General features: G+C 33.0%; 2 protein-coding genes across 3 annotated transcripts; both read left to right on the plus strand.

Annotated features, from left to right (window-relative positions):
- Window positions 1-1,587: 1,587 nt before the first annotated feature.
- On the plus strand, window positions 1,588-8,884 carry LOC654966 (glutamate receptor ionotropic, kainate 2). Its single transcript, XM_961435.3, has 12 exons — window positions 1,588-1,721; window positions 1,770-2,250; window positions 3,933-4,131; window positions 4,183-4,440; window positions 4,493-4,714; window positions 4,759-4,965; window positions 5,012-5,096; window positions 5,143-5,416; window positions 5,461-5,668; window positions 8,183-8,411; window positions 8,457-8,572; window positions 8,621-8,884. The coding sequence occupies exons 1-12, from the start codon at window positions 1,652-1,654 to the stop codon at window positions 8,882-8,884; spliced, it is 2,613 nt and encodes an 870-aa protein (XP_966528.3). The 5' UTR covers window positions 1,588-1,651.
- Window positions 8,885-8,942: 58 nt separating this feature from the next.
- On the plus strand, window positions 8,943-18,249 carry LOC135266684 (glutamate receptor ionotropic, kainate 2-like). Of its 2 annotated transcripts, none has more exons than XM_064357847.1 (11): window positions 8,943-9,085; window positions 9,129-9,654; window positions 9,703-9,901; window positions 9,946-10,191; window positions 12,304-12,522; window positions 12,567-12,773; window positions 12,820-12,904; window positions 12,950-13,226; window positions 13,273-13,703; window positions 13,756-13,871; window positions 17,322-18,249. In XM_064357847.1, the coding sequence occupies exons 1-11, from the start codon at window positions 9,001-9,003 to the stop codon at window positions 17,661-17,663; spliced, it is 2,733 nt and encodes a 910-aa protein (XP_064213917.1). In that variant the 5' UTR covers window positions 8,943-9,000; the 3' UTR covers window positions 17,664-18,249. The 2 variants fall into 2 exon arrangements, with proteins under 2 accessions (XP_064213917.1, XP_064213918.1); XM_064357848.1 differs by having other exon boundaries at window positions 8,962-9,085; window positions 9,496-9,654.
- The last annotated feature ends 2,165 nt before the right edge of the window (window positions 18,250-20,414 follow it).

A 20,414-nucleotide genomic window follows, 5' to 3' on the forward strand; every position in this document is an offset into this window, starting at 1 on the left:
GATTTAGTCTCTTGAGTAGAAGGAAGACTTTAATACAAAAATAAAATAAATAATAATTATTATCTGTCTTTAAAAATGTTAAAAATATACAAATGAAGCTGAAAGAGCCATTTTTTTGTCATTTTTGTTTATGACTATTTCTATACCAAGTTAGTCTTGAGTTGAGTTGAGTTCTGTTGAAGAGAAAATAATTAATATTTAGGTTTTTATTTCTGGTTTTTCTAGAAAATTTATGTTTGTGACTATTCAGACAAAGATTTCTATATTTGACATTTTAAAAAATTTATAGGCGACAAAGTAAGCAAATGCTAAAAATGTAAATTATAAATAAAATAATGCATGAATAAAACTTCTATATTATTTCGAAAAATAATGTATTAGACTCTTGACACTTTCAGAAAGATATATAACAGTAATGTTCCGTGATTACTATATTGTAAAATTTGTTTTTATAATTTTTTTGTAACATTCACTGCACATTTGTGACGTTTCTAACAAAGTAATTAAAAATACAAATTTGTTTCTTGTATTATTTGTAAATTTTTAAATTTACCTGTTTTTTTTTGTCAGCCTCAATTTTTGTCACACCTTTTTAGAAACAATGTTCTTCTGTTTTTGACTACTGTCAGGAATTGAATAAAGTGTTTCTGAAACCAAGTACCATCTTACGCACAGTGAAATTAATATTCTAAAATAATATTAATATTTTATTGAAAGAAAGTGTTAAAATTTTGTAAAATGACCAAGAATGAATATCTTTGTGTTTGACAATTTTTGGCAAATATTTAAATAGGGTAAGTAAAAGACATAAAAATGAAACAATATTTGCAATAAAATTAATATTTTGTGTCGGACTATTTACAGAGAAATGCATTTTAAAGAATTTTGTTAATTTTTTAAATAATAATTTCGATTAATCTAATTTAGTTGTGCGGAAATATGTGCTGGTATCTCTGACAGCTGTTCTCATCTAATTAATTCGAAAATTCCTGTATACAATACAGAATCTGTTCTTCTTCAATTACAAGCAATTAAATGAATGTTTCTCACTCGCTAACATTGAATAAATTAATTGAAAAGTTGTAATATGATACAGGACACACGCATTGAAATTGAAATTACTCTTTTAAGCATGAAAGCTATTTAATTACCTATCTATAACCTACAATTACATTTACAACCATCAATTATAAATTCAAATTAGCCAAGAATCTGCATAATTTTTTCAAGTGACGCTTTGCAGTTATTCAGCATTTGCATAATGAATTTTGACGAAATAAGCACCACAGAATGACTCTTATTTCCAAACTAATTAAAAATGAATAGATGTGATGAACCCGACTGTAAGGATTTTGATTGTGCTTTATTGTGCCAGTCATCAATTATTTTTTTGTTGAGGCATGCAAGTATGAAGATATTTTATTCTATTTTCAACGGTGTCTAAATAGACGATTACAAGTTTCTCTTTTGTTCTACCACTAGCACACTTCTTCAAATTTTATTTCCTAAAGAGACTAAGCCACTCCCAGCCATTTCACTAATTAATCACAAACACATCTGACTGTTAGAGAAAATAGAAGTATTTCTTTCCGAAAATAACTCAACAGTTCAGTCGAGTGAAACGCTCCCTTCTCATCATTCATAAAACACAATGCTGCTGCTTGTGATCACAATCTCACTCTATTTTCACAAATTTTCCCAAGCTGAGACACTCAAAATCGGTGAGTCTCAATTTTCCAAAAAATCGAAAAAAAAACAGTTATTTCAAGGAGCTATTTTCGACACCGATGACCCTATCAAAGAACGCGCATTTCACCACGCCATCCATCAAATCGAACCCATCCATGGGCGAACCATCGAAGGCCTGGTCAAAAATGTACCACCAAATGACCCATTTGAAGCCATGCTGGCGGCTTGTCACCTCATCGAAAGCGGAGCGGTTGCAATTCTGGGTCCCACGACCCATGAAAACGCCCATATGGTCCAAACCGTGTGCGATAACAAAGACATCCCATTGCTGGATGTCCGATCTGTTGCCCATCCCCAAAACTCTATCAATTTCTACCCTTTACAACAAATCCTAACCCAGATTTATATCAAGTTGCTCGAAGCTTGGAATTTCGAAAATTTTGTAATTTTGTATGAAAACGACGACAGTTTGATCAGACTCGCCGAATTGTTGAAATTCTATGGAAATGGGCATAGAATGGTCGTGAGACAACTTGATAAGTACCAAAATGGTAATTATAGGTGAGTTTGATGGTTTGATGAGAAGTTGGCACAGATCCAAGTGAATTCAAACGGATTTAAAATTTAAAGTAAACAATTAGAGAATGATTTGTTTGAAATTCGAAGCAATTCTAAATTTATCAATTTTGACATAAAATTTTATGACATGTGTAAATATAGAGGGTTACAAAGTTTTGATGGATTACCACAAGTTTAATAATAAACTTCATGTTCGGTTTGTTTCATCTCAGTTTTTATGCTTTTTTCCGAAAGCACAAACAGTTATTTGACAAAAAAATTAAATAATACATAGTAATAATAATAATAATAACAATAATGTATAAATAAGCAATTTAGATGGTAAAAGGTTCCAGAAATTACCTGTTTTTTAAAAGCTTTTATTTAACTTACTCTGTTGTCTGTCTGTCTGTTTTCATTTTTTTGAGCCAAATTTTAAAGGGTTCTAGTTGTCCCAATGATTTTAAATTTTGTATACTTACTTAATCTGCGTGACAGCAAAATAATGGTGTTACAATAATATGGCAAAACTAAATCTCAGAGGAAAACACGCTTAGAATAAGTAAAGACTAAAAAGCAATAAATAAAAAAAATAAAAATAAAATAAATTCTTAAAAAGCTTTAATTTAAAAAATGCACTAAAAAGTGAAAAATAATGTTTTCTACAAATTAAAACTTCAAAATTTATGAAAACTTTGGGAACAGTCATAAGTCATAACAATACGGCTTTACAGAATTACTTTTTTAAATTGAGCACTGTTCCTAAAGCTTTTATAAATTTTAAAATCTTTATTTATATAAAAATATGATTTTGCACTTTTTAGTGCATCTTTTGAATAAAAGTTTTTTTCTAAAAAACTTTTTTTAATTTCCTTTATTTTAAGAAAAAATTTGAAATGTTTTATGAACTTAAGACTACTGAGAAATTAATAGATATTATCTTGACAATTAAAGTAAGCTAAAATACTGGGACCAAGCTTTCTAGTTATCTAGCTTCAATAAATTTTGAGCTTTTGGAACAGATGGCGTCCAGCATTTCTTTTAAGATATCTTCTTAAAAATGAAATCCAAATTTTAGCATAACTTTGTTTAATTTAAAACTATCGTAAAGTTTAACATATTATCCTTAATGAAGATATTAAAACATAATTCTGTACAAAAAAAACAATCAAAATAATTACAATAACTAAGCTGAAAATACTGAAAATACTGAAAACTATTATCCTTAATGAAGATATTAAAACATAATTCTGTACAAAAAAAACAATCAAAATAATTACAATAACTAAGCTGAAAATACTGAAAACTAAAAAAAAACTGTTGTATGTAACTGTTTTTAAAAAAACTGGCTTGTTTCAAGTGTTAAAAACTTGCTAAAAACTGATGAATTTTTATTTTCACCTTCAAAGTGTGTTAAATTTTTCTACAATTTTCCACGAAGAAAAGCTCAGACCGACCTTTTCCAGTTTTCTAGTCTCGGTAAACTCAGAGCATTTGGCACAGATGGCATTCCGCACTTCGATTACTAGCAACTTAAAAATAAATTTCTAACTTTAGTCCAGTTTTCACTAATTAACAAAAAATTGTCTCATTATTGAGACAAGACCGTAAATATCTGTTTAATCATTTCCGTCCATCATTTTGCCAACTTTCATCCAAACATAATTCAATTTAATTAATTGTAGGCCAACACTGAAAGAAGTGTGGCGATCTGGAGCAACACATTTCGTCTTAGATTGTTCCACTGATATTTTAGAGGAAGTTTTGCATCAAGCCCAACAAGTGGGCCTTGTCACTAACAAACAGTTTTACATTATTACTAATTTGGACTTCCACACGCTTGATTTGACGTCGTTTCAATACTCGGAAACGAACATCACCGGAGTATTAATTTAATTTAATTTTAGCAAACTTAATTACCACAAAATATTGCAGATGCGGTTTATTGATCCTGATAGTGACGAGATTCAAAATTTAGGACTTACACTTTACCGAAATGACTTCACAAACACCGAGTTTGGGTTTATCGAAGCCTGGAAGGTTAATTTAGAGATGGCTTTGATCATTGATGCTGTTACAATGTTTGGTGAAGTCCTAAATAGACTTCCGAAAGATTTTGCAATACCTTCCATAGACTGTGCGTCGGACAAAGCTTGGACTTACGGGACCACACTCACAAATTTAGTTAAATCAGTTAACTGATTCAATAATTTAATTATACACGTGACTTTGGGTTAACTTCCAGGTTAAGTACCCCGGTTATACAGGTTTAATCCAGTTTGATAATTTTGGACTTCGCTCAGCTTTCGGTCTCGAAATCATTGAACTGAAAGAAGGTGGAATTATCAAAATCGGTAACTGGAATTACTCTGATGGGTTAAACATTAACCGGGTTTACCCACCCGATCCCCCTCCCCTTGTTGAGGGTAGTCTAGTAAATAGGACTTTCATCGTAATTACTTGCTTGGTAATTACTCCCGATTCAATTATTTGAACTAATTTCAAACCCAGACAGAACCATATGGTATGAGAAGAGATTCAGAAGTACCATTATATGGGAACGAACGTTACGAAGGCTTCGGGATTGATTTAATAGCAGAACTGTCGAAAAAACTTGGTTTCAATTACACTTTCATCATCCGCGAAGACAAAAAAAATGGGGAGTTTGACGAAAGTAGCGGCGAATGGACTGGGATGATTGGTGACGTTATTAGTGGCGTAAGTGATTTACTCCACAAGTGGTTTAATAATTTTGACTTGACAGAAAGCCGATTTGGCAATCACTGATCTGACCATCACCTCAGAACGAGAATCTGCAGTTGATTTCAGTACCACCTTTATGAGTTTAGGTACCCGAACCTTAATTTTGTCCTTTTGTAACGGTTTTGTTACCAGGAATCAGCATCCTGTACCAAAAACCCAAAAAAGCTCTTCCTAGTTTTTTCTCCTTTGCTGATCCTTTCTCACTCACAGTTTGGAAACTCCTGGCAGCTGCTTTCTTTGGTGCTTCAATAGCTTTGTTTATTTTGGGCCGGATTTCGCCAAGTGAGTGGCAAAATCCATACCCATGTGTCGAAGACGAGTTTTTGGTCAATCAGTTGAGTTTGAGAAACTGTGTCTGGTTCATGGTCGGAAGCTTGATGCAACAAGGATCAGAAATCGCCCCAATGTGAGTTTTGCCATAAAGTAACAATCAAGAGTAGTTTTTTGCAGAGCTTTTTCGACACGGATGGTCGCTGGAATGTGGTGGTTTTTTACTTTGATCATGGTGTCGTCTTACACAGCCAATCTAGCCGCGTTTTTGACCACCGAAAGTCCAGATCTTCCGTTCAAGGACGTGTTCGAGTTGGTACAAGTGGCAGAAAAGAAGGGGATCAAATTTGGGGCAAAAATCAACGGCTCGACGGAAAAATTTTTCCTGGTACTAGGACCATAATAGTTATTTATGTTACACGGCCGTGAACTAAAACTTTTTTTTATAAGAATGGATATTACTCCGAAAGTATTAGGAACTGCAATAGGGTTGTCATAATAAAAAATATTCGTTTTTTAATTCTGCATCGAATGATATAAAAACAAAAAGAGGTTGCTATTTGAAATAAGCAAAATTAAAGGCATGGCTCTAAATTTTAAAAAGTTTGGAAATAAATTGTAAACACCCTGTAGTAACTCAGATCAATCAAACTTAATTAATAAGTCTGCTAAACTTTGGTCAACACTTACCTAGTAATAATGTCACTAAAAATGCACATTTTCCATTTTTTAACAATAATCCTTGAACCGATTTAAAAAAAACTTCAAGGACATGTAAAAACTAAAAGGGCATCTAAATAAACACAAAAAAATAATAGCTTGTCATTAAAAAAAGTATGATTACGACGACACACTTTTTTGGAAAACTCTGTATAATCAAAAATACTTTTCTGAAGTACATCCTAGAGTATAAATAACGTCTACAAAATATTAAAAGTCCAACTTTAGTAATAACGAAGCTACAGAAGACTGAAGCTGGGCTGGACCACCCTGTATAAAACTAGCAGTTGCCCACGGCTTCGCACGCATGTTTACAACCATTTCGAGACACAGAAAAACAACGCAAAACTAGTAAAATAAAAAGTAGAAATACATAATTTTATTGTGAACTTTAAAACCGTAACCAAATACGAACCTGAGTAAATTTTGCTTATTTTTATAATTGCAAACGAACTCATTCCCTGTTTAATCCTCTTGTGGATGTAATTTTTAAAAATCCAAAAACACATTTTCTTTATATTTAACCGTAAGTTTATATGCCAATTTTCTTGGATATAACTTCAAAAATGAAGGACTTTTGCGTTTAACTCCATTGGGGGTGGAATTTTTAAAAATGCCCAAATATACGTCTCTTTTTTTTTAACCGACTGTCTAAGATATTAATTGGTATGTATAACTTCAACAATAAAGGATTTTTTTGTTTAAGCCCCTTGGAGTGGAATTTTCAACAACCCTAAAACAGGCGTTTTTTTATTTTTAGACGAACGCTCAAATACCATTTTTTTTAGATATAACTTCGAAACAGACAGATTTTTATATTCAACTATTTTAGGGATGAAACTTCCAAAATCCAAAAACACGTCTATTTCATTTTTAATCGAAAGATCAAATACCATTTTTTATGAATATAACTTCAAAATAATAACGATTTTTTTATGTTTAACCCTCTTTGGGGATTGAATTTTTAAAAATAATAAAATACTTGTTTCTTTATTTTTCACCGAATGCCCAAATACCAATTTTTCTAGAAATCAGTTAAAATATGACGGATTTTGATATTTAACCCTTTGAAGGTAGAATTTCAAAAAAATCATGAAACACGATTCTTTATTTTTTATCGACTGCTTAAATACCAATTTTTGATAAATATAAGTTAAAAAATGACGGATTTTATATTTAACCCTCTTAAGGGTAGAAATTCTAAATGTTCTTAAACACAAGTTTTTCATCTTTAACCGAAAGCTCAAGTACCAATTGCATGGATACAAGTTAAAAATTACGGATTTTTATACAAATTTCAACCCTTGTTCAACCCCCTTGGGGTTAGTATTTCCAACTTAAACAGTGTTTCTTTACTTTTCACTGAAAGCCCAAATACCAACTTTAATTAATGTAAACTCAAAAGTTAAGTATTTTATTACGTCATTTAACCCTCTTAGAGGTTGATTTTTTGAAAATTTTGAAACACGTCTATTTTCTCTTTTAACCAAAAGCCCAAATACTAATTTTCAAAAATATAATTCTAAAAATAACAAATTTTTATTCAAATTTTTACACCCCATTTAACCCCCTTAGAAGGTGATTTTCTAAAAATCCTGAAATACATCTTTCTTCTTATTTAACCGAAAGCCCAAATACTAATTTTCAAAAATATGACTTAAAAAATAAGAAATTCTTAATAAAATTTTTACACCCCATTTAACCCTCTTAGAGGGTAATTTTCCAATAATCCTAAAACATGTCTTTTTTTTTAACTAAAAGCTTAAATACTGATTTTCAAAAATGTAAGTTCAATGTAACTTAAAAAGTGAGGGATTTCCTAAATTCTAATTCTAAATTCAACTCCCCATTTTGATTTTCCAAAAATTCTAAAGCACGTCTTTCTTCTTTTTTAACTGAAAGCCTAAATACAATTTTTCAAAAATATAACTTTAAAAATGATGGATTTAGATTCAATTTCAACACCCAATTTAGCTCCCTTAGGGGATGATTTTTCAAAAATCCTTTCTTAGTACATGCCTACATTATAAAAGATACCTATTGTGAAAAAGTTTTTTTTTACGTTTTCAAGGCTTTATTTTACTATAAACAAATGTGGTATTTTACGACTCAAAAACATGAAAAAAGTGCCGTTTTTCTGACAGTTGCACACAAAAAAATTCTGTTTTGATTCTGGCTTCAGGATTCCAAGCACGTCGATGAGTACCAACAAATCTACAAATACATGAAAAACCATGAAGATGAAGTAATGGTCAATGATAATAAAGACGGGGTCCATAAAGCCGAACACGAAGACTATGCCTTCTTTATGGAAACCACCTCGATCGAGTATGAGACACAAAGACGTTGCGGCTTGACCTCGGTTGGCCACTCTCTGGACGAGAAAGGATACGGAATTGCGATGCGAAAAAGTACGTTAATTAAAAACCCAATCAAGTACTAAATTTTTGTGCTAGACTCCTCGTACAGAATGGCCCTAAGCACTGCTATTTTGAAGCTCCAAGAAGAGGGAGTTTTAGCCAAATTGAAGCGAAAATGGTGGGAGGAGCAACGAGGAGGTGGCCTTTGCCCGGTACCGCTTGAAATTTTTCGCCCAAAATAAATTAACGGGAAATTTCAGCAAGGAGAAAAATCAACCGAAGGCACCCCCCTCAACCTCAAAAACGTGGAGGGCGTTTTCTGCGTGACGATAATCGGGACTGTCCTTTCCTGCGTCCTAGTTTTCGTCGAAATGGCCGTACACACATTTAAGAAATCGCTCCGTGTCAAAAAACCCTTCAAAGTGCTACTAATGGACGAAATGCGGTTCTATTTCAGGACTTCCGCTATGCTCAAGCCTGTCACCGCCCCCAAACCTGAACCCTACGGCTTTATCACATCATGATTGTACTTATCTTACGACAGTTTTGATTAAAGTGGTCCGCCTAAATATTTTGTTTCTAATTTTAGTCGGTTAAATCGAGGAAACGTAAAAATAGACTCGTGCCGTGTCTCAGTACAATGCGGTGCTTGGGTTTGACGGTGTTTTTGCTGATTTTTCCCAACTTTCTGGGCCAGGAACAAGACCGGAAGGAAATTTTTTTGGGTGAGGAATGCCAAACTTGTAGATTTTTCACGGTGAAGTCCAGGCGGAATTTTCACGGAGCCTCCGGATGTGGACGACTCGGTTTTGAGTGATGAGGAGGCGTTCAATTTTGCCATTGACATCGCAAATCGGGAATATTCCGATGTCAAATTTACAAGTGTGAGTGAGGAAAGTGACTTGAGGACCAATGGCCCGTTTGACTCCCGACTGCAAGCTTGCTCACTGGTTAACCAGCAAGCTTTGGTTATTTTTGGCCCCAAAAACGCCGAAGAGATTGACATCGTCCAGTCAATTTGCGACAACAAGGACTTGGCCCACGTTATCACCCGATGGGTGTACAGCTCTGCCGATTTTCGCAGCGTTATCAACTTCTACCCACATTCAGCCTATCTGACGTCTGCCTATTTCAGCGTCTTGAAGCTATGGAACTGGAAGACCTTGACCGTGTTTTACGAAGACAACGAAAGCATGCTGCGACTTGGCGATCTCTTAAACCTAGCTAAAAATGAAGGAATTATAGTGACAGTGAAGCAGCTCTACGAAGGACTGGACGAAACACCAATTTATAGGTAGTTATCGCTGTTCCCAAAATTTAGCAAACTCATAGTCTGGCCTAGAACAACACTAAAGGAAGCCGTGCGCTCGGGTCAGAAGAACTTCATCATCGATTGCAAAATCGAGTCTTTGGAAGAAGTCCTAAAGCAGGCCCAACAAGTCGGGTTGATGACCAAGGACTATAACTTTTTCATCACAAATTTGGACCTGCAGACGATTAATTTGGAGCCGTTTCAATACAGCGAAGCCAACATCACTGGGGTTGGTCCACTAGGTTGTGCCAAATTTTTGATGTTTTGTTGCAGATCCGGATTTTGGATCCCTTGAACGAAATGTTCCATGTCAAGGCTGGGGCAATTATGCGCCAAAAACCCAACTTCAACTTGACCAAAATGAGGACTGAAACGGCTCTTTTGATAGACGCAGTATCTGTCATTACCCAAGTTATCAGTAGGAAATTATCAATCAAGGAGATGGAAATGACCGAAATTAGTTGCAACTCGCCCAAGTCGTCCCGGCATGGCTACACGATTGCCAACCACGTGAAAACGGTTGGCAAATTAAACAAAATTAAGGCGATTGGTAGAAAAAATTCCTTGAGAAATAGATTTTTTTAAAGCTTTCTTTACACTTGGGTCCCCAAGGTTAAAGGGCGAGCTCGAGAAGAGGGAGGGGGTAAAGTTCTCTTTTTTTGTTTTTTTGCTTATATCTCGGAATCGGTCACTCCTATCAATTTTAATTTTTTTACCAAAATTAAAGTTGATAAAATTTTCTACACAATGGTCCTAGCCTTATTGTTGTGGGACTAATTGTCTTTCCAGAATTTGTAATAAACAAACTATCTTCATTATTTTCCAGTATTTTACAGTTATTTCTTTAGCATTCAGTGTTCCTAACGTAAAATGATCGACGGAATCTAAATCTGCAAGAGTCAAGTCGCTACTACTCACCGTTTCAAAAATATCCTAAAAAAAAATGTCTTTTCAGAATTTGTGATAAACAAACTTCATTATTTTCCAGTATTTTATAGTTATTTTCTTAGCATTGAGTGTTTCTAACGTAAAATTATCAGCGAAATCCAAATCTGCAAGAATCAAGTCGCTGCTACTAACCGTTTCAAATATATTCTCAAAATTTAGTCTTTCTAGAATTTGTGATAAACAAACTTTCTTCATTATTTTCTAGTATTTTACAGTTATTTTTTTAGTATTGAGTGTTTCTAACGTAAAATTATCGGCGGAATCCAAATCTGCAATAATCAAGTCGCTACTACTAACCGTTTCGAAAATATTCTCAAAATTTAGTCTTTCTAGAATTTGTAAATACAAACTTTCTTCATTATTTTTCAGAATTTTACAGTTATTTTCTTAGCATTGAGTGTTTCTAACGTAAAATTATCGGCGAAATTCAAATCTACAAGAATCAAGTCGCTGCTACTAACCGTTTCGAAAATATCGTCAAAAATTTTGTCTGTCCAGAATTTGTGACAAACAAACTTTCTTCATTATTTTCCAGATATTTTAGAAGATAAAGATTAAAATCCAATTAATGCAACAACTCAAGTCTTAAAAACGTAATTTTTACATGCCTTTTTAAAATGTTAAGCCTTTTAAGACTTATATTAAACAATTTATCGTCAGTGAAAAATGCTGGTGGAAAAAACTCGTTCGTGGAAGACGAAAGGACTAAAAGACTGAACAACAACTGAAAAATTCTAGACACTTGAACATTCAGGACTTTGGAAATGTTTCGTACACTGCTGATTGGATTCTCTTAAAAAGCTTGAATTACAGCGCCAACTATTGCTTCGTTTCCAGTGACGTGTTTTGTTCTCACTCGATTTAGTTCAGGTACGCTTCCTGTGTCTTCAAATTATTGAAGATTCTTTGAACTTTAAATTTCATAAATAACATTTCACAAAAAGTCCAACGACACTTTCCATAGACGAATATTAGTTCCTGTTTCAACAACACAGAAATTTCAGCCACTGTTATTGGTTTTTAAAGTAATTTCACCAAATTAAAACAATTTTACTTTTCTGACAGCTCGCACACTTTTGATAGTTTTTTTCAGTGGTATACAAAATGCCGCATAGAAATACTTCATCAATTGTTTCGAAAGGTGACTGCCCAAATTACTATCAAAATTTGGATTAAGTTTTTAACAACAAAATTATATTTTTTTCTTGGATCAGCCGAGCGATTTGTTTAATTTTTTGTGTAGCCACTTATTTTTCGGGGTTTAATGATCCAACGGTAATTTGGCTTAATTTTAAATAAAAGAAAAAACTTTTTTCCCTCAAGCTCTCCAGTTGCAGACCACAATTCAGTATCTGAAGATTTATTCAAAACATCTGTATTAAATCATCTATTTATTAATATTTTACTGATCAAGACTGTAATTCAGTTTTTAATGTTAGAGACGAAGACGAAAATGTAGCATCTAAAGACGACCCTGAAGACTTCTGTCTTAAAAAAAAACAAAAAAAATTTGCTTTAACCCCCTCCTCTTCCTCGAGCTCCTCCTCAACTTTGGAGACTTTTGATATATGTCTACCCAAGTGTAAAGTAAGCTTTTAAAAAAAACTCCATCTCTCTAGGAATTTTTCCACCGATTTCTCTAGTTTGACTGGGCTACTCACATTAATTACCCAAATGTTTTAGAGCAAGTTTGACGAAATGACCGGTCGGATTGAGTTCGATGGCAATGGAGTTCGGAGTAATTTCGATCTAGACGTAATAGAACTGACCCAAAATGGAATTTCCAAAATTGGCACTTGGAACATGTCTAAAGGCCTCGTTATCACACCACACAAAGACGAGGATATTGTAGAGGATCCCCTCAGTCTCAGAAACAAGACTTTCAAAGTCATTACGTGCTTGGTGGGTGTGCCAAAATTTTTGAACAATGAACTAGTTTTTTTTAGACTGATCCCTACTGTATGTTGAAAGAAAATTCAGGCCAATTGTTTGGTAACGACCGCTTTGAGGGCTTCGCCATTGATTTGATCCACGAATTGGCACAAATGGAAGGCTTCAATTACACGTTCATAATCCGGGAAGACAAGTCAAACGGTGATAAAAATAAAGTAACTGGAGAATGGTCAGGAATGATAGGAGACGTCATGCACGGGGTTGTAAAAAACTTCAGTAAACAAATTTCTGATTTTTATCGTACAGGTTGCTGATTTGGCCATCACTGACCTAACAATCACAGCAGAACGCGAGGAAGCTGTTGATTTTACTTCACCTTTCATGAATTTGGGTACTTGGTGTTTGTTAATTTTTTTCGCTAAATGCCAGGTTTCAGGAATTAGTATTTTGGCCAAAAAGCCAGGAAACGCCCCTCCTAGTTTTTTCTCGTTCGCCGACCCCTTCGCACTTGACACCTGGATCATGTTGGCGCTGGCTTACATAGCCGTCTCTGTTTCCTTCTTTGTTTTGGGCAGAATATGTCCAGACGAGTGGACAAATCCTTATCCTTGTGTCGAAGAACCCGAGTTTTTGATCAACCAGTTCAGTCTTTCCAACTCTTTCTGGTACGCTGTTGGAAGTCTGATGCAGCAAGGGACAGAACTAGCACCAATGTAACGCCCCCAAAAAATAATTTTGACAATTATTACAATTTTTTAGCGGTGTTCCTACACGAATGGTGGCTGGAATGTGGTGGTTTTTCGTTTTGATCATGGTGTCCTCATACACGGCCAGTTTGGCGGCTTTTCTAGCCAACGAAAACACCATAACCCTTTTCACAGATGTTGAAAGTTTGGTCCAAAACTACGAGGAGAAAGGGATAAGAATGGGAGCGAAACGCAAAGGAGCCACTGAAGGATTTTTCAGAGGGAAGGACAGTGAAACTTACAAAATCATTGCAAAGTACATGGAGGAACACCCAGATGATATGGTCGGTGATAATAAAGACGGTGTCAAGTTGGCAAATAAGGAAACTTATGCTTTCTTCATGGAATCTATTTCCATAGAATACGAAACGCAACGTCATTGCGACTTGCAACAATACGGCGGACTTCTGGACGACAAAGGCTACGGAATTGCCATGAGAAAAAGTAGCCAAAATTTTGATCAAAATTTTGGAAGGTTTAATGTTTTTTGTTACAGATTCAACCTATAGGAAGACTTTAAGTACGGCCATTTTGAAACTACAATCGTCCGGCCAACTCGATAATCTCAAACGGACGTGGTGGGAGGAGAAACGTGGAGGAGGGCAATGCCTTGTAAGTATACTCAGTGTCATAAAAATTGCAACACCAAGAAGGAATAGGAACCTTTTGATGAAACTTGGCACAAATGTCAGACTATTAGCAGGTATAGATAAATGCTTTATTGTCCAACAGAATTACAAAATTCCAATAACATAACATATTAAATATAAACTATAAGAAACAAAAATACAAAGATACGATATAATAAGAAAAAAAAAGTTATAAAAAATACAGCAAAGACGTAGCAAGTTAGACAAAGAACAACAAAAAATAACGCATTCTGAACAAATTTGGTTTCATAGCAGACACAGGAGATGTTGCTAAAAGGTTTGATTTTGAATTTTAATTTTTTTAATTTACCTAGAATATACGAACAGTCAATCTGATTGTGTATGAGTTTAAATAAAAAAGTTAAAGCAAGTTGTTTTCTTCGCATATTTAAAGATGGCAAGTTAAACATTAGCAAAAGCGTCTCATGTGAAAAACCTCTATAAGGTTTAAAATATAGATATTTAAGAAACTTTTTTTGTAAATTTTCCAAATGTAATTTATGGGTTTCATAAAAAGGATTTTATATGAGAGCGCAATATTCAAGTTTTGATCTTATTAATGTAAAATAGACAGTTTTTAAAGTTACAAAAATATTAAATTGTTTACAGTTGCGTAATACAATACCTAAGATTTTGGCAGAAGAAGAGGATAACGAATTTATATGTTTTATAACAGAAAACTGTGTCAAATAAGATACCAACTACGTATCAACTACGTATCTGATCGCTCCAAAACTGATTGATCTACTCTATAGTCATACTTAAGTGGATGTCTTTTCTTAGAATAAGTAACAATTTTGCATTTAGAGATATTAAGTTTAAGTTTGTTTAAATTACAACAGTTAACTAATTTTCCTATAGTGTTTTAACTAACATTCCTAGTGTTTTAATTTCAGAATACAATTTAAGATCATCAGCATACATGAGTGTTTCGCATTTAAGACTTTCCGGTAGGTCATTTATAAACAGTAAAAAAAGAAGTGGTCCCAAGTTAGACTCTTGTGGTACACCAGATGGGATACTACACTTCTTAAACGCGAAGCCATCGTATGACACAAAGATTTGTCGGTTATGTAAATGTGACTTTAAAAGTTTTATCAAAGCATCAGAAAAACCAATGTCTCTTAATTTACTGACTAAAATGCCATGATCGAGTTTGTCAAACGCTTTGAATAAATCAGTATAGTTACGTCTACTTGACCATGGTTATCTAATACTCTAAAAGTGTATTCTGTAAAGCAACATAAATTTGTTGCTGTAGATCTTTTATAAAGGAATCCATGTTGCTAAGAAAAAATAAAGTTTTTCATAAAACTAAATTTATGTTGGTACACAGTGGATTCAAAGATTTTGGAAAAATTGGACAGAATTGCAATTGGCCTATAATTGATTATGTTGGATTTGTCATTTTTAAATACGGGACATACTCGAGCTAGTTTGCATATAGTAGGAAATGTAGTGTTCTTTAACATATGCAGTAATATGCAGTAGTGGAATCACTAGCGCTCCAATACAGTCCTTAATCAAAAAAGCAGGTATCTGATCAGACCCGGCAGTAGACTTGTTTGAATGTCACTTTCAGATATGCATTTGATAATTATATTTAGAGAATCGACTTTAAAACTATTGTTATTATTTAAAAGCATGTCGTTAGAAGTTTGAAAAACACTTGCAAAATGATTACAAAATGTCTTTACAATATCTTGGGGCTTGTCATAGTAGGTACCATTATAATGCATCTTACCTGGTATTCTGCTATTATCTCTCCTATTATTTATAAATGACCAGAAATTTTTGAGTCACGACTAATAGAATCTTCAACAGATTGAAGGTTCCGTTTATATGCCGACAATATCTGCTTTTTAATAATTTTACGAAGTGTTTTACATTCTTCAAAATCTCTAGTTAAACTGTATTTTTTAAAGTTTAAGTAATGTTTATGTTTTTATTTAATATTATTTATTATTTCTGTACTTAACCAAGAAGAATAGTTATATTTTTTGTGTTATTAGTATTATAAAATTTTGGAATATATTCGTCAAATATTGTATACAAGTGACTATAGAACACATGCATTATCAAGATTAAATAAATAAATCTGAACGTTTTTAATCAATTGGTAAAAAAGTTTTTAACACTTAAACTCTTTTACCAGCAATTTTTTGCGTTTTTGACAATTTTTAAAGCAATATTTTTTAAATTCATTTAGTTTTAAGTGTTATGTAAACGAAAATATGCTTAGAGTACGACAAAAATGAAATTACCAACAATTAAACAAACTTTATAGAAGCACAATTTTTGGGAAACGAATAGGTGTTTTTTTTTATTTAAAGAAATTGCTATTTGTTTCAACGATAATCCAAGTACCATTATGCGATGTTATCAATTATTGATTAGAAAAGATTTAAAACAAAGCAGAAGAAGAAGCAGGCTTCCAAGTGGAAGTCCAAAGTGGTCATCTTCAAATTATGGCAATAATTCAAGTACAAAAAAATTTCTGACCAATGGTTGAGTTCGAAAGTCGTCGTACTTCACTTCTGACTGTTTACCACCGAATTAGGTCATTTGGACTGCTTTTTGTTGGATTTCCTAAGTATGGGAAGAATGAGCAAAAACACCGCTTAAACCTGACACACCAAAACTTTTATTTGGAAAGACAACGCGTTTCAACCACAAAGTGATCATCTTCAGATGAGAATATACACTATATACATCGACCACATTATGGTCGAAACGCGTTGTGTTTCGGAATAAACGTTTGATGGGTCAAGCTTAGATATACGTTTTTGTCCATTTCTCCCATGCCAAGAAAAACCAAAAAGAAACAGTCCAAATGACCAATTTCGATGGTAATCAAACCAAAGTGATAAAAGACGACCTTTAAACCCACCCATTGGACAAAAATTTGTCTTGTAATTAAATTATAGCCATACTCTAAAGACGACCATTTTGGACTTCATTTGTTTTTTTTAAGGTATGCTTTCCCGTTCGCGCTGTCCTGGACCTTCTCCACTCTGTGACTAATAACATTGTTTAATGTTACTTTGATTTCTATTCAAACTACTAGCAATTTCTCTAAATGAAAAACCCCAGTTTGAAGTCCAAAAATCATGCCTTTTTCAAAACTGCTTAAATTGTGCTTTTAGAACACTTAAACCTAAACGAATTAAAAAAAAACACATAATAAGATAGTCAGAAAAGCAAAAAATTGGAAGAATAACACTTGCTGGTAGAAGAACTTAAATGTTAAAAACTCCTTTACCACTTGATTAAAATCGTTCAAATTTTAATCATTTATTAGTGGTTAATAGTTTCGTAAAAAAATTCTAATCCCATCTTGGTGTTGCAATTTTTATGATGTTGAGTATAATTATTACAAAAACAACGGTTTAAAAATTAAAAAAATATTTAGGATTCTGGTGATGATGCAACCCCTGCCCTGGACGTCCGAAACGTCGAGGGTGTGTTTTATGTCACGATCGGGGGCACACTCTGCGCCATTGTGCTGATTTTCTTCGAACTGTTCTTGTCCCTCCTCAAAATAAGCAAAAAATACAAAATCTCGATGCGAGAAGCCCTCAACAACGAGAAAAAAGCGTTCCTCGATTTCAACAGCAACGTAAAACCAGCACCCAAAGCCAAATCCAAGTCCGGAAGCAAATCATCGGGAGAGAGTGGCAAGTCGAATAATAACACCGGTGCCCCCACTTATGGCTTCATACCGACCATAACCAAAGACACACTTGACGAATAATTGAATTTTCGTAAAAGTGTCACAATAATTCATCACTGTCAAAAATTGTGCAATCGTCTCTGGCCCACTTTTTGCCGAATTATAGATTCGTGAGAGACGAGCATCTTTCACAAGTACATTGTTAACGTCGTTTCAATGAAATTGACGATTGTTGCTAAATTCCACAATGAATTGAATTGGTTTGGAATCGCACTCGTTTCGAATTTATTTGAGCGAAGACGTATCATTAAACTAAATAATCACGAAAGCGTTCTAAAATGCACTTTATGTAAAATTCAAGGAATTAATAAGGGAAATTAAGTCGGAGGCATCCAGACATTGAGAAGATTTCAACAACCAAATTACATTGAAACGAAAAGTATTTCATACCTCGTTAAGTTATTTCTGATTTTATTTTTATTTCTAGTCTTAGGACAGTAAAACAAATTCAATGGAAGCGTAGAAGGGTCTCACTTTTTTTTCAAATTATTTGCTAAATGTATACGTTTACCCTTCTAAGCTTTCTTATAGTCCTTTTTTATTAACCCATATTAAAGATTTAGTGTAAACAAGTTTCAAATAAATAAATAAAAATTTCCAAAACTGTGCTGAATGGTCAATTTTTTCCACCCCCTTTTCGCTGGTGAAACACTGAATGTCAATTTTCAAAATTTTATTTCATATACGTCCGTTGGAATATGCAAAGAAACAAAATGAGATAGAAATCAGTAGTGTTACACCTAAAATTTGGCAAAGAATCAAATAAATTTGTCAAAAAATGTTTCCATTTTTTGTCAACTAACTGCGTTTAGAAATGGTTTACACTGGGAGTCGTCGTCAATTCACTATTTTTCTTGATAAGAACTCCAAATTTTAACAAGAGATTTCTTTGTAAGTACAAGAATTTTACGTCTAAACTCTTCATAATAAACATTTTTTCCTTAATTTTAAGAAATTGTAATCATCGATAAAAGAGAGTGAAATTAAACCTTTCCTGCCAAGTTTTACGTTTATTATTAACAAGCATTTGGAAAAATTATGTAATGTACAAAATCTATGAGATTTTGGGAATTTGTCTATGCATTTACAAAATACATAGGTACTTGAACCAAAATTGAGTCTAATTTTTAGGAAAGTTGAACCTGTCACTGCTTAGCCGTTTTTAGCATCTACGTGAACTTTAAATTCTGTTTCAAATTATAAAGTTATTGAAATTTACGACTTTGTTACGTTTTTTACACGAGAAAACCTTTAATATCATTTTTTGAGAAAAAAATTAAAAATTAAAAAAACGACGGGAAATATGAAGAGTTCTTGATGACCAATTTTTTGGACGAGATGTTTAACTAAAAATTGTGACTGAAAGAAAAGCATTTTGTTTTAAGTTATGTATTTAATATTAAAATAAATATTGAAAAATTTCAGAAATGTGAACATTAATATTTTCAAGTATTTTCTTCTTTTAAATAGTAATCCCACAATTCCTACGTTCCCTAGGTCTCTGGTTAAATTTGACGTAAAATTATGTTATTTTATGCATTTGACAAAAATTATAACCTTGAAATTATTTTCGACATAAACCTCTAATATAAGTTATTAACAAAAATTTTAACAAAAAAGAATAGAAATATATACCTTATCCACATATTACAAAATTGGCTCGGTTTGGAGTTCAGTGTCCCAACTCTCCCAACAAAGAAACTCTAACTTTGCTAATAGGAATATTAGAAACAAGACAATTTCTATTTTTAAAATCATAATTTTCGTAAAGTGAAGAACACGAAAAAAATGCGTGTTCAAAGCATAAGAAAAATGAGTTTTCTAGTTTGTGAAAACTCAATTCAATCTGTTTTCACTCACTAGAAAACCATCACTTTTCTTTACTTGTTAAACAATCTAGTATTATCTATTCAGACAACCAATAAAACAAACTTTTACAAATACTAACATTGTTTGTTTTTTCTTGAAAGAAGGAGCAAACTTTTAATTCCTACTACGATCCTACATTCATTTAGAGACAAATTGCTTTGTCATAGTCATTAAATGGAAATGACATATACAAGTGTATATCAGCGCAATTAGGAAGATCAAAGGTTTCGGTTAATTTTACCAATTCAAGACAGGAAATTAGGTGAAAATGGCATTTTTTTGCTTAATTCGAACATGTTTTCAGTCGGAAACCAAATTATTTTACGATTTATTGCAAATAACAAGCTGCAATGTTACCAATTAGGTTACAAGAGATGTTATGTTTGCTTTTTTTGACTTTAAACCAATTTTTTTTTGTTGAAAATATATTTTTGGCAAGATTTTGCTAATTGTGCCAAAAAGTACTAAATTAGATCTACATTATAGTTCATCATTTGAAGCATTATTGCATGTGATTTAGTCAGAGAACTGCAACTATTTCGAAAGATTTTAGTAAAAATAAGCTGAAAAAAACAATAAATTCGGTCAAAAATATTGTCTTGTACGTCTTCTTTAAGCCTTTATGTACTTTTTGAAGTTTGAGACTCGGTTGTGTTCGCGAGATTTTGCGTAACTGATTCAAAAATCTGTAAATAACTTCAGAGAGTTCAAAAAAGACTTCTTTTTCTCCTTTTTGAGTATTTTATACGTTTTTTAATTTTTAACACATTTTTATTCAGGAGTTTAGTTTTTTGCGAGATTTTGATAAATCGGACCAAAAACCTTATTTTCTTTGTTTTTTTTAGTTACTAAAGTTTGCAGAAATATCGTCAAAAATTAGCAAAAATTAAAAACCACCAAACT

Source organism: Tribolium castaneum, chromosome 7 (genome assembly GCF_031307605.1).
Source record: "Tribolium castaneum strain GA2 chromosome 7, icTriCast1.1, whole genome shotgun sequence".
In the NCBI taxonomy this organism is placed as follows: domain Eukaryota; kingdom Metazoa; phylum Arthropoda; class Insecta; order Coleoptera; family Tenebrionidae; genus Tribolium; species Tribolium castaneum.

What these genes read in the sequence shown, in the direction of transcription:
- LOC654966 (XM_961435.3), top strand. Translation starts at nt 1,652, where the DNA reads ATGCTGCTGCTTGTGATCACAATCTCACTCTATTTTCACAAATTTTCC. An exon ending in AGCTGAGACACTCAAAATCG is followed by an intron (nt 1,722 to 1,769) that starts GTGAGTCTCAAT and finishes AGTTATTTCAAG; the next exon opens with GAGCTATTTTCGACACCGAT. An exon ending in TCACAAATTTAGTTAAATCA is followed by an intron (nt 4,441 to 4,492) that starts GTTAACTGATTC and finishes GTTAACTTCCAG; the next exon opens with GTTAAGTACCCCGGTTATAC.
- LOC135266684 (XM_064357847.1), top strand. Translation starts at nt 9,001, where the DNA reads ATGCGGTGCTTGGGTTTGACGGTGTTTTTGCTGATTTTTCCCAACTTT. An exon ending in GACGAAACACCAATTTATAG is followed by an intron (nt 9,655 to 9,702) that starts GTAGTTATCGCT and finishes AGTCTGGCCTAG; the next exon opens with AACAACACTAAAGGAAGCCG. An exon ending in TTGCCAACCACGTGAAAACG is followed by an intron (nt 10,192 to 12,303) that starts GTTGGCAAATTA and finishes CAAATGTTTTAG; the next exon opens with AGCAAGTTTGACGAAATGAC.